This window comes from Calypte anna, chromosome 12 (assembly GCF_003957555.1).
Source record: "Calypte anna isolate BGI_N300 chromosome 12, bCalAnn1_v1.p, whole genome shotgun sequence".
NCBI classification, from domain to species: Eukaryota; Metazoa; Chordata; class Aves; order Apodiformes; family Trochilidae; genus Calypte; species Calypte anna.
Genome location: NC_044258.1, coordinates 7,523,805 through 7,536,802, shown reverse-complemented (window position 1 = coordinate 7,536,802; position 12,998 = coordinate 7,523,805). Strand labels below are relative to the sequence as shown.

Genomic DNA, 12,998 nt, shown 5'->3' with positions numbered 1-12,998 from the left:
AGCAGTTGTTTTCAAGGAATAAAAATGTAGATTAGTATTTCAATAAATGTACATGCTCAGTGTCGGAGGATCAATTTTTACAGTCTAGGTTTGTTCAGGGTTTTTTTCAGAGCATTTAAAAATCAACCTTTAATCTAGTTCAATAGTTTGTATGAAAAGTACAACTTCTCCCACTCATCTTAAGCACTTTATATTTGAACTACAATAATTTTCATGACAAATCTAACTACTTTCCCCACCAACCACTCAATAGTAACTCATAAGATAATTCTGTGTATCTGGAGGTACAGATTTACTTTTGTTGAGACCAGTCTATTCTTTAAAGTTTTGCAGGCACCCTTTTATCAAGGGGAGAGTAAGAGGAATCACTGCTCCTCACAGCACAATTAAATCAGAAAAAAAAGTCCACCTTCTACCTGTGCAGCACTATTCTATTTGAGAAGCAAGCTTCAGGCTACAATAGAAAAAGAAACTCTTCCTGGTGTATGCTCTACCTCCTGCAGGCTACTTGCCAGTAATGCACTAGCAGGAAATCTTCCCAAGGAGAGAGAAGCCCTTAACAGGAATTCCCCACAGGAAGATGCTTGTAACTTTGTACATGGAAAAAACATTTCCTTTCAAATGGGAGTTAAGTACATCTTTGTGTAAGGCCTTCTGGTATGGAGAACTGAGAAACTACCTCCTGTGTTATAAAAAAAAAAAACCAAAAAAAAAAACCAACAGGAAATTATCTCTGCAGTGTCATTAACTGAAATCTGTAAAATGAAGTGCAGACCTTCTCATACTTTTGCTCTTCAAACAGCTGTTTTCAGACAGGTCAAAGTAGCTAGATCCTAAGCTTCATTAGGGCACACAAAATAAATTACAAGGACTAGTCCATGTTCTTCCCAAATCTCTACAAACCCAAGTGACCTTTCTACCAGTTGGAAATTGCCAGTCATCTTCATCATCTTTCCTTCAGGAATGTCCCTTTTTTTAAGCCAGTGTGAAACAGGAATTTTTTTCATTCACCACTAGAGATGGACTTGACTCATGAGATTTTATTTACAGAGAGAATTCAAGGGCTATTTTACAATATTGGTATAGATCAGAGCAGACAAGAACAGGCTTAGGAACTGACTGCAGTACAAAGTAGGTGTTAAAAACTACCAGCTCAGAACTTTCACCTATTTTGTAGGTGCACATTACAACACAAAAAAGTCTTCTACATATATGATCTGCACTGATAGAAGTTAAAGCAATCCATAATAATTCTGAATTAAATTACACACTAAAAAAAATTTACAATGATAACTAGCTAATGAATAATAATGGAAGTTTTGGGCTACCAATAATATTTAAAAAGTGAAATATGAAGATAGGCCTGGGGTAAGTATTGTAACATTTTTTTTTACTAATTCCCTTGCAAGAATGTCACCTAGTAAGGAACTCTTGCAGTTTTGCAAAGGTTACGGATGCATCCTGGCTTGCCTGATAGCCATCAAATAGCTCTACTATTAATTTTTTAGAAAGTCAGGCTGCTCTAGTAGTTAAATAGTTACGTCGTGGTTTTTTGAATGAGAAAACAGATGACAGGGTAATCAATGTACATTAAAAACAGCAGAAAAAAAATGATCAAAACTACCCCTCAGAGCATTTACATATGCATATAGAAACAGAAAATGGTGAGAGGAATCAATAATCTTCATTTTTTAAGCTTGCATGAAAAGAAAAAAGACAGCTCCTAACATTTGAGGGTTTTGAAATTAAAGTACTGACTTTCTCTCAGGTTCTCCTGACTACTCAAACACAGCTAATAAACACATTTCACTGACTGGAATTTATGTGCCACAGGAATTTTATGTTGTGTATACAGCTAAATACAATATTTTTAAATCTTTTGAAATTAAACTTAGTGAGACTTTCCCTTAAGAATTAATCTAGTGCCTACAGTGCCAGTAGTCAGGTTCTTAGTTAAACACACACAAAACATCACGATGCCTCCATCATGTTTCCCATATGCAAAAGAAAGTATTTTCAGCAGAGTCCAAACTATCTTTCATCTTTTCTGAAAGGTTTACTTTGCTGACTTTTTAATAAGGTAGCTGAGACATTGAGAGCATTAGCTATGAATCCAAAAGTAAAAAAAGACCGAAACAGTGACACAAATTACTCAGATCAGAAGATATTCTAAGTGAGGGGGAAGGCAACCAAAGCCTCAAGGACCCCTGAACTGGGAAAGAAAACACAGCAAAGACAGCAGATACATGTAGAAGTCTTTCTAAAAATAGATCAGAGAACACGCACCAATTCAAAGATCTTTAATAAATAATTCTAAATGTGGGTAAAATCAATAGCATTCTACAACAGTCTTTTTAGCTAAGCTACATATAGAGGTCAAGAAGGTGCAAGGTAAAAACCAGAAACCTTTTCAATGGAGGGATTAATTAGTCATGTGCCCTCAGAACTGAATGAATCATGGGGCTGCTAATGAGATAAGGATAGGAAGCCTGACACCTCTAAGTCAAGAGTTCAACCAGTTCTCAGAGTACTCTGCTGCCGTGCCCTAGATCGGAGGCACAACCAACAGCTCAGGGACACCACTGGCTTTCCTGTTGCTTGAGGCACTGGGAGATCCACCTAAATCTACTTACAGAGGAAATCTCGGGATGAAAGGCAGGATACAAACAGCTACCTTTCTGTAGCAGTGTCTCCCACTGTGGCTCTCCTAGCCTCAAATGCCTGAGGGAGAAAAGCATCCCAGGACCATCATCTGACCTGCCCTGTAAGTATAGGCAGGAGAGACCTTCCTTTAATGCAGGACCTCCCTGCTAACTGCAGTACTCAGAAACCAGGCTGAAGAATTCTATCATAGTGTCTTTAATTACAATTTGTTACCAGCCCTTTATGCATTAAGATCAAGTCCTTTACTCACACAACACTGCACTTGCCAATTTGCTGTAATTTATGCAAGTCTCCCAAAATGGATGGTTTGTCAATGTCTTCTCAAATAGAACAGTGTCAGCAGTGAAAACCTCCAGGGTCCAGTCACAAGAGATTCACCTCATACTTCAGAGGTCTAGTCTTCATAGACTAAGTGCGGATGCCTTCTTAGTGTTCACATTTACTCAGTCAGAAAAAGGAAAACAAAAGGACACAAAACCAAAAAATGTCCTAATTGCTGCCAAAATCCAAACATGTATTGTGCCAGTCTGCCTGCACATTGTCAAGAAGCCTGGTGCTAGTGAAACCAATGGCAAAGTCAGCAGAAGGCAAAGCACAGGAGAACAGAACATGGTACAGCAGCACGTTGCAAGAAATACAAATTGAGGTGGAAGGGTGAGATAGAGCAAAGTGTGTTACAGAAGAGGACAAACAGAAGAGTGAACACGAGGGAAGCCAGAGGGCTGAGACAAAAGATAACAAGAAAAAAAGAAATGAGTGGGAAGTTAACAAAGCCAAAAGACATGAAGGGAAATAACAGTCAGGGAAAAAATGGAAGAGACAGAAACAGAACAAAGATATATACAGGAAACCCATCCTGTCAGAAACTACTTATCAAGCTCAGACTAAAAGCAGTGCCAAAAGAAGAGTTAAATCAAGCATGGAAAGTTCAGATCACCTGAAACTTTCAAAGGCAGACTAAAGAAACCACGTTAAAATACGAATAAAGTAGCAACCTTATAGGGACAGGATTGTAACACCAGCAAGTGGGCAAGTACCCTCTAGTCTGAATTTAATTCTGCACTTCTGCTTTACTTGAAACATGTTCTTGAAAGAACAAGGATGACTACAAATCCACTGTGCCAGAAAACAGCTGTTAGTGCTCCCTCACAGAATGGCAAGAAGGCAGAAACCTAAGCTTTTCTACTCAGAAAATAAAAAGATAGGCAAAAAACATGAAAGGGACTCAGTGATGACCATGTGCTGAGTTTAGAGTCACTGTTGCAATTCATTAATTCCTTTCTTAAGTCATCCTAAGTATCATAGGATACTGCTGGCCCTATAAAAAAACATCTCTGTAATCACAACTTGCATCTCAGAAAAAATCCATGAGTGACACAGAAACACACAAGTGTCCCATCCATACACTGAGCTTGCACTGAGTTTCCGATATACAGTCTACTATTCCAAAAACAAGGTCATGGAACACTCTGAGGTATCTAAAGATATTTAAGACATAAAACTGGCTCAAATTCAAGAATAATAAACATCCAAGATAGATACTGCTTTAAGAAGATACATAAATATACATACATTTTATCTACTTGTTCTCTTAAGATGTATCTACCTGCTTCTTAATGTGTTTGCATATTTGTGTTTTGGTTGTATTTTTGGTCAATTTGTGCTAAAATTTCTTTTGCCATTATTACTGCAGCAACAGACTGAATTGATCAGACACCACATGCTGAAACATCCACAAGGAATTAAGAACAGGGCTCACTCACAGCTCAGCCAGTGACTAGGTGGTTGACATACAGTCAGCATTTCACTGACTCTATCACAGGTTCAAACAGGTTCAGAAACTATAACTCAAGTTTCTCTACAAGTCTTGGAAATTCCACTGTACAGAAGCTAACAGCCCTTTGCAAGAGGAATGAAAACCTGTTCTGCACACAGAGCCTGCATTGAGGCTGCCATTGCAGACTTCCTGAAGTCAAATAACAAACACTTTAACTTGTTTCTTCTACACAAACAATCTTCAATATGGCAAAAGCAAGACTGGAAAAGTTTCTCTAATTTCCACTCATGTTCTGCTGGTTTTTGCCCTCTTGTACTATTGTTTCCTCTTTCTGTGGCCAATTACAACTAATGTATAGTCTGTATCTGGGAAAAAGAAATTAAAAATCACAGGCATAAATATCTATTTTTTCTGTTTACTAATTACAAAAGCTATGAGCCAGTTCAGCTAGATGATAGAAAGCAATTCATCTATTCAGTTCAATGAAGCAACATTAATTTACTCCCTAAGAAGCAAGCTCTGGATGCAATATCCATATGCAAAGTAAATTTTCTAACACTGAACTTCTGGCATTTCCATATTGAGGAAAGCAAAGCCCTGGAGGCAGACCATGTCCCCTGGTCCTCACTCTCACCTCTCTCCCCCAGTGCTGCAATCTGCACAGTGTCAATTGGATGCCCAGAGTGGAGGTTGTGGAGCTAATAGGACCCAACAGCTGAGCTGGAAGTAGAGAGGAGATTATTTTATTCTCCCCAATATTTGAATTAAAGCCAGAGTAAAGACACAGTCTCCTAGCTAAACCTAACTGGCAGCACAGGGCTTGTGGATGATGACTATGTCTACATGCAGGGGGTTAAAACCCTACCAAACCTACTTGTAAGATTTAATACTGATTTTTAAGATGTGCTCTGCTTTTTAGACCAAAATCACCAAAGATATGAACACTGTTGAACAGAACAAGCTCTACTTCCATTCTATAACAACTGACAACCCTCTCTCTCAAATATTTACCTACATATATACCTCAAGGAAATCCATGCTTTAGCCATTTTCCAAGCAAGCCTGATGCTTTTTTACTCAGCTCTTCTATGAGACTCCCTCACAGGCTTGGATCCACACCAAGAGCTCAACAAAGGAAATGTGTCAACACCAGGAAAAACATCAGTGAAACACCAGAACCATGAACCCAGATCACCGGTTACTGTATTTCATTATGTAGAACCTTAGTCATAAGCAAAGCAAACGCTTCTCATTCCATAACTATTAATCCTTTATTTATTAGCTATTAACATGAGTATGAACAAGATGCAAATTTAAGTGACAATTTGAGGGAATTTAAACGACCAAGTAAACGTTATATAGGTGTAACTGCATGTGTTCAAGATCCTTTCTACTTAAAATGGATAAGGATCTTTCAAAAATGCAATTTATTTTGCTTAGACTAACCTGGTCATACTGGATTTTTAAAAAAATAAAATAAAATAAAATAAAATAAAATAAAATAAAATAAAATAAAATAAATCAGGGCTGAAAAGTCCATTTCTTTCTACATACTAGTGTATTATAGAATTAGGTCAGAAATGCCAGATATTGGGCCAACAAAACTGATGCTAAAAAAATTTCAGAACGATTAGCCTCTGACACAAGTAGCTGCTTTACCCTTTTCATGTAAAGCTTCATGAAATTAGTTATTAGCAGAACTCTTGGTGGATTGACAGCTATGGAGATCTGTGCCCTAAATTTCTCAAAAAAAAAAAAAAAGATAAGAGTGTTGGTTGGTTAGATGCACAGCTGCATAAATCACAAATCGTTCTTTACATTGACCTGAATTATTCTGCCTTTTGACAGCATTTTTTAATGTCCATATTTGCTTTACCTTGACAAACAAAATATATACAAAATAGGTCACATACAAAGAACTGCTACTTTCAGGAAAATAAACAAGTCTACAGCCACAAATGTAACAAACATGTTCACAGTAGATGACCACACATTAGCCTAAATTTTCCATATAAAATAATCCAAAATTATCTACTTACTGGTCTCAAATTCTTTATTTCATTAACAAACCTCACCTCCCCCAGAGAAAGAAGTCACATGCATATTGAGTCCACAGGATGTATAAACAATGAAATTATTGCAGTGTAACTCAATATTGCCCTGGAATGTGATAGCCTTTATAAGTTTTAATAGAGAACTAAACCAGAACTGTTTTCATGATGTATTTTCAAGCACAACACAAATATACTATTTACAATCAAAGAAATACATCTCTACCCACTACTCACTGCAACACCATGCCTTTTAGAAAGGTCACTTATACCACCAGCAACCACTTAAAATTTGCATACATGTTTGTGCCACTTCAGATGCACTGTGTAAAACTTCCAACCATCCTCTCATTAAAAGGTAAAGTCTCCAGTAAAATTTACAACTAGGTATCATTAAAAATGGAAAGGATTAAGCCACCATAATAGGAAGGGAGTAAAACTTCATGACTGAAACAAGTATCAGAAACACAGTAACAGCCAGTAAATATATTTAACCAACATAAGAGATAGAAATACCACTTCAGTTTTTATACCACACTAATATATTAATGTACATGCCAAAGAATATCACTGCTGAAAATCTTAAGTACATAAAGGAACAGATATGAAAAATGAAAAAAACCCACCACTACATACCAATGTTATTTTTTTACTAAAATTATCTATACCAAATACCATTGCAAATACTAGCAGCTAATCATGGCCATCAATTTAAAAGTACAGCAAACAAATATAAAATGAAAGCTTAAGAGTACTTACCAAATTATGATTAGTTGAATTAGAATCATCTTCTGGGAATGGGATGTAAACAGCTAAGGCCACACAATTGGCAAAAATAGACAGTAGTATAAATATGTCAAATGGTCTGGAAAAATCTTGTTAAGGAATTCATGAATTGCAAGTATCTGCAATCTTTTAATCCCAGTTGTCCTTTCAGCATCAACACTTGTAAAACAAATCTCACTTTTAAGGAAGTCTTCTGACTGACAGCTCTGGTAAGCACTTCATCACCTTTAGGTAGATCACTACACCATATTATTTTCCACTACAATTATCTTTGGATAACCCCTTCTTTTGGGGAAAAAAAAAACCATTACTCTTGCTGCCACAGCACACTCTGTATTAAATTTAAGAGATTAATATAATTATACAGTCTTAAATCAATACTGGGTCACAGTGACATAGTGATGGGTAAGGAGTACTTAAATGAGCTGTTCTGTCCTCATATGCCTACACAAGTCCCATTAATGTTAACAGAAATCTGGTTGATCAAAGGAGGAAAATAATTTCAGATCTTGTTCATAGTAGGATATGAGAAAAATACCAGCAAATCACAACCATTCTCCTGTATCAGACTGGACAGCTATACAACAGACACAGGAAAATTCTGAGCCCCTTTTCACATCTCTGACAGCTGGACTCCTGAGCAGCTGTGGCTTTGGTCAGAGCAGATGAAAGTTTAGGTGAGTAGACCAGGGAAAAGAGAATCAGTCCTGGCTTGGCAGCCCCACATGCTGAGAGGATACAGGCTTTCACACTGACAATAGCATGAATTGCATTTATACTTTTTATACCTTATCTGGATGACAGCAACTGAAATCTGGAGACACCTTTTGTCTTCCAGAAAGAAAAAAAATTTCTTAAAATTCATGCCTATTTAGTTCATCCTTGAATTTATGGTTGATTTGTCTTTCCCCACCCAACATTATTTTATTATAACCTTGAACACATGGAGGTACCCAGATGAACATAATCATGAAAGTTTGCAAAGGGAGTATTTTGGGCTTTAGCCCAATTCCTTCCCTCAATTCAGCGCACAACTTAGTGATATGATTCCATAGGAGTCCCATAAAATGACTAAGAGAAGAGTACTGAATACCCTCAAAAGCATATTTTTGTCAGTTTAAAACAAGTTTCATGGAAAACACTCCTACAAAGCCCATGTGCACCTTATGATTTTTTAAGTTTTGTTTGTTGGCCTATGAAAGGTTTCACCTCAAGGGCTGAGCTTACTTTCACAATGTAGTGTAACAAGGCAACCAGGTGCCCCTAATTGCCAGGGAGTGAGCTGAGCCTGTAACTCAGGCCTCACCTTTTATTGGCCCCCTGGTCCTGCTCATGCGCAGTGAGGGCCCACCCTAATTAGGCACAGGTGGGCTTAACACAAGCTCATACCCACTCCCTGGCAATTAGGGGCACCTGGTTGCCTTGTTACACTACATCACAAAGCCTATCAACAGCTGTGTTGTGTACAAAATAAAGCTACAACACCAGAGTATGCAGGATGAAGTGGAAAAATGGTTCCAGTCCATGACTGACAACCTTGTTTTATGATTTAGTGACAGTGGGACAAATTCTGCCCTGAGTTATGCCATTTTAGACCCTTAGAAATTTCATTTAACTGACGTTAGCCAAGGAGAGGACAATTTACTGCAATCAGTTGGACTTCTACCAGTTTAAATTAAAGCAGAATCTTTAATTTACAATGAATTATGTTCAAAGAACTAAAAAAAAAAAAAACACCTCTGTAAATGAGTAACAGTTCCTATTGCCAGGTTGGCTGTTCTGTTTAAAGTAACAATGATAAAACAGCATTCAAATAATTATTACTACAGACCAGTGTATCTGATGTCCTATCTGCCAGACATACTTGCTTCCATCTATGTTTGGAGGTGGACATGTATTGCCAAAGTTCAGAAAATTAATGCACTTCAGACGTGTGTATGTTCTTAGAACGAGTCCTTGGCTTAACTAAAAAAGCTTCCATACTTTAGTGCTCAAAAAATATTTTTTAAAAAATTTCTATATTACTCATTTGCCTTAATGGCAATACACCAAATTGGATACGAAAAATAAAAGTTGGGTATTTTAGGTCATCTCCCAGCTAACAATGCTGGATACAATCCTATCCATGAAATCTTAATTGAAAGGGCAACAAATGCAATACAGAGATTTTCTAGAATATAACGTAAACTTGTAACTTTAAGAACTCTTGACTGTGTTCCCCCATCTGCCCCTGTAAAAGAGGAACAGCTATGAGCTCTTCTTTAAATTTTAACTGATCACTTTGGTAAAATGATATTCTGGGTCACTATGACACAAATTAAGAGGATGCCTTTAACAATAATGTAAACAAAATTAACTACCATCAACATAAATGGGACAGATACCCACATGTGCAAGTGAACTAATGTGTTAGCTCTGATGCTGTTAAGAGATACTGTAAAACAATCCCCTTGATACACTCAAAAATGCAAGGAATAGACTGTAAAAAAACTGCATCAAAGGATACTTCCATTCTACTAGACTAATGCAGGCTCTTCGTATTGGGTTGTTGAGGGATAAACAGAAAAGGGCACGGGGTGGCCGACTATTGGACGTATTACCCTGTTTTTTGCTCTTGGCATATTGCTGGCGTTTTCTTTGGGACAGAGATCCTACAGGCTGGGCTGTGGTGGTACTCATATTTTGGGCAGCCTTTGCTTGTCTAGCAGCATCAATTGCAGCTTGCCAAGACAGAACAGTTTGCTTGGGTGGTGCTGAACTGTTTGACTGAATAGCTGGTCCGTCACCAGGGAGAGGAATTCTGGTGCTACTTGCATAGTTCACCTCTGTGGGACAAAAGAAAAAGTATTTAGTTATTTTTTATGCTAAAAGATGTCACAATATTTCTGACAAAGACTATTTTAGACCTCTTGGCAGTGTGAATCTTCCATTACATACACTGCAGACCACACTGTATGCATATGTGATTGAACAGCAGTAAAAAACACTCAGGAAACAATATTGTAATCTCAAGTTTAATCCAAGAGTCAAGAAAAGAGCTACACAAACACTTCACATTTTGATTCTTCCATTTACTGCATCTTTATCTATCTGGAAGGAAGCTTTCCTATCACCATGTTTATCTAATAAAAAATACCTCTTCCTGATGCTCCTTATGATCAACTTAGCTGTAGTACCTTTCTATTTAGTATTTTTCTCACTTCATTTTAGTATTCTTACATATTGTTCAATTAAAAATAACCAACATTAAGGGATGGTGGGGGTGGGGAAGCAGTCCTGTAAGCAAGTTAAATCTTACCCTACTCTGCATTGCTAAAAAAAAAGGATGGATCCCTCCCACAAATGAAAAATTCGATACTGTCTGCTGACAAACATGTTCATAAAGCATCACAGTGTATCTTTCACGGTACAAATTTCAACCATGATACGACTCTAAAGGGACAGGGTTTGTTTTTGATTTTTCACAAGGATTTACAAAACAAACTGCACCTTAAGTCCTCGCTATCCAGATAAGAGAAAAAAAAAGGGAAAATACAAAAGCAACATCGGCAAAATACCACCTCCCTACAAGGATTTTTTTTTCTCGCAAGCTCTTAGACTGGAGCAACAGAGTCTACTCCTACACGCACCTGTAGGAAGGAGAGACTCCTAAGTGCAATTCAAAACTTGAAAATGCCTGGGTGCGGGGGAAACAAATGGAGGAACGGCACCAGAGACGTGCTGGGAATGAGGGCTGGCAGGCGGGGTGACTGTGACATGGATCTACCCAGGCGGGAGAGGAAAACAGCTCCCCAGTGGTGCTGCTCGTCGAGGAAGAGAGCCACTAAAAAGCGCACCCCTCCTTTTGGAGACGAGGGGAAACCGACAACGAGAAAGACGCGAGAGCCGCGAACACGCGTGGGTGCAGAGCGCGCGACGGGGGCGAGGGGAGGCGGGAGCGCTAAGATGGCTCCCCGGGATGGCGGCGGGGGCTCGGAGGAACCGGGGGGAGGGGGTTGTCACTCCGGGACCCGCGCGCGTCGCCCACGGAGGTGGCCGAGCTGCCGCGAGGAACCGGCACCAGCGCGGCGAGCGCTGGCCAGCGGAGCATCAACAGCTGGGTGACACGGGGGACAGTGCCGCCCTGGGGGCGGGCTGCCACCCACCGGGGGGCAAAGGTGGCGATTTTTATCCCCAACATTTTTCCGAAGCATTTTTGCCCCCTCCCTTCTAAATAAAAAAAGCAATGGCACAGCCGTCTCCCCCGCCTTCCGCCTGCCCTTTAGGATGCCATGAAACGCGGCTCGGCGCAATCCACCGTCTTTTTCAATCAATACTTGAAACGGAAACAAAACCCGGGTGCCTGCTTACCCCAGGGGAGCCCCTGCCCCCCGGCAGAGGCAAAAACACAAACTTACTGCTAATTAAGGAGGAAGGCATAATTTAAAAACAACAGCGGGGGATGTGGCGGCTCCGGAGCCCGCCGGTGGAGGGGATTAGCGACGAGGAGCCCCGCGTCTCGCCCCCGTGCGCCCCGGCAGGGCAGGGGCCGAGAGCATCGCACCCACTGCCCTGCCCTCCTGCCCCGGCGCGGGGCAGCGGCAGCCGCATCTCCATGCAGGTTTATCCACAATTACAAAAGCAAGAGGAAAACGTAGACCAAGCCATGTCCTCCCGGGCTCGGCCAGCTGATATTAATGGTCACGGGGCAAGAGACGGACACGTATAAACCCGTTCTCATGCTGGTCACAAGCCGAGGGCAGCACCTTATCCCGCCTTCCTCTCCTCCCCTGCCCTTCCCGAAATCCAGCCATTCATCCCTTCCCCATCCCAAACATACTCCATCCTCAACCCCTTCCCTAATCCCCCCCAATCCTCGACTCCCAAATCCCTCATAAATCCTCCCCCGCTGCCCCCTCCCTCCCCTCAGCCCCGGGCACGCCGCTGCCCTTGGTGGGCGCTCCGGCTCTTACCTTCAGGGTGCTGCTCCGGCTGCTGGTGCTGGTGCATGATTCTCACTTTCTCCGGTGTGTGAGAGGACAATGAAAAAAACCAAAAAAGGGCAGAGACGCCCCCCACCCCGAGCCAGGTGTGCGCTGCCCCCTGCGCTCCCCGCTACCCGACCCCCATGGTAGTGACTAGCGACGCGCGAGGGGCTCCTTCTCCTCCTCCTGCTGCTGCTGCCGCCGCTTCGCCGCTGCCAAATCCCTCAGAGTTTGGGCCAACATGACACTCACATCCGGGTGACACGGGATCTCTCCATCCCTAGCAACCCGGCTGCTGCTGCTGCTGCTGCCGCCTGCTCCTCAATCCCCCACCTCCTGCTGCCGCCTGCTCCTCCTCAGTCCCCCTCCTCCTGCCGCTTCTCGCCGCCGCCACGGGGTTAACTCCCTCGATGCTGCCACCGCCACCTGCTGCTGCTGGGCCGGGCCGGGCGGGGGCGCGGAGCCGCTCGCTAATCGCCCGGAGCTCCGGCAGCCGCAAATAGAGCTGCTGCTGCCGCCTTAACCCCTTCGCCTCCGCACACGCCGCCCCACCTGGCTCCTGACCCGCAGCCTCCTCGTCCCCGCTAGCCGTCCTGCCCCGCCGTGGCCACGTCCCCTCAGGCCGCGCACCTCCCCGCGTAGCCCTCCCCGCCCTCTCCCCGCACTCCGTCTCGCGCTGCCTCACACGGCAGTTACGGGAGCAACGCCCGGGACAGCACCGGGACGCGGCCGGCTGTAGCGTCCCCTTGTCCCCGC

General features: G+C 41.8%; 1 protein-coding gene across 1 annotated transcript in view; it reads right to left on the bottom strand.

Annotated features, from left to right (window-relative positions):
- CACNA1D (calcium voltage-gated channel subunit alpha1 D) overlaps nt 1-12,619 on the bottom strand; it is a 164,670-nt gene extending 152,051 nt beyond the window's left edge. The window contains 3 exon segments of the mRNA XM_030458637.1: nt 7,252-7,357; nt 9,785-10,103; nt 12,231-12,619. Coding sequence (XP_030314497.1) covers nt 7,252-7,357; nt 9,785-10,103; nt 12,231-12,267 — 462 coding nt within the window. The 5' untranslated portion in view covers nt 12,268-12,619.
- Nucleotides 12,620-12,998: the final 379 nt, after the last annotated feature.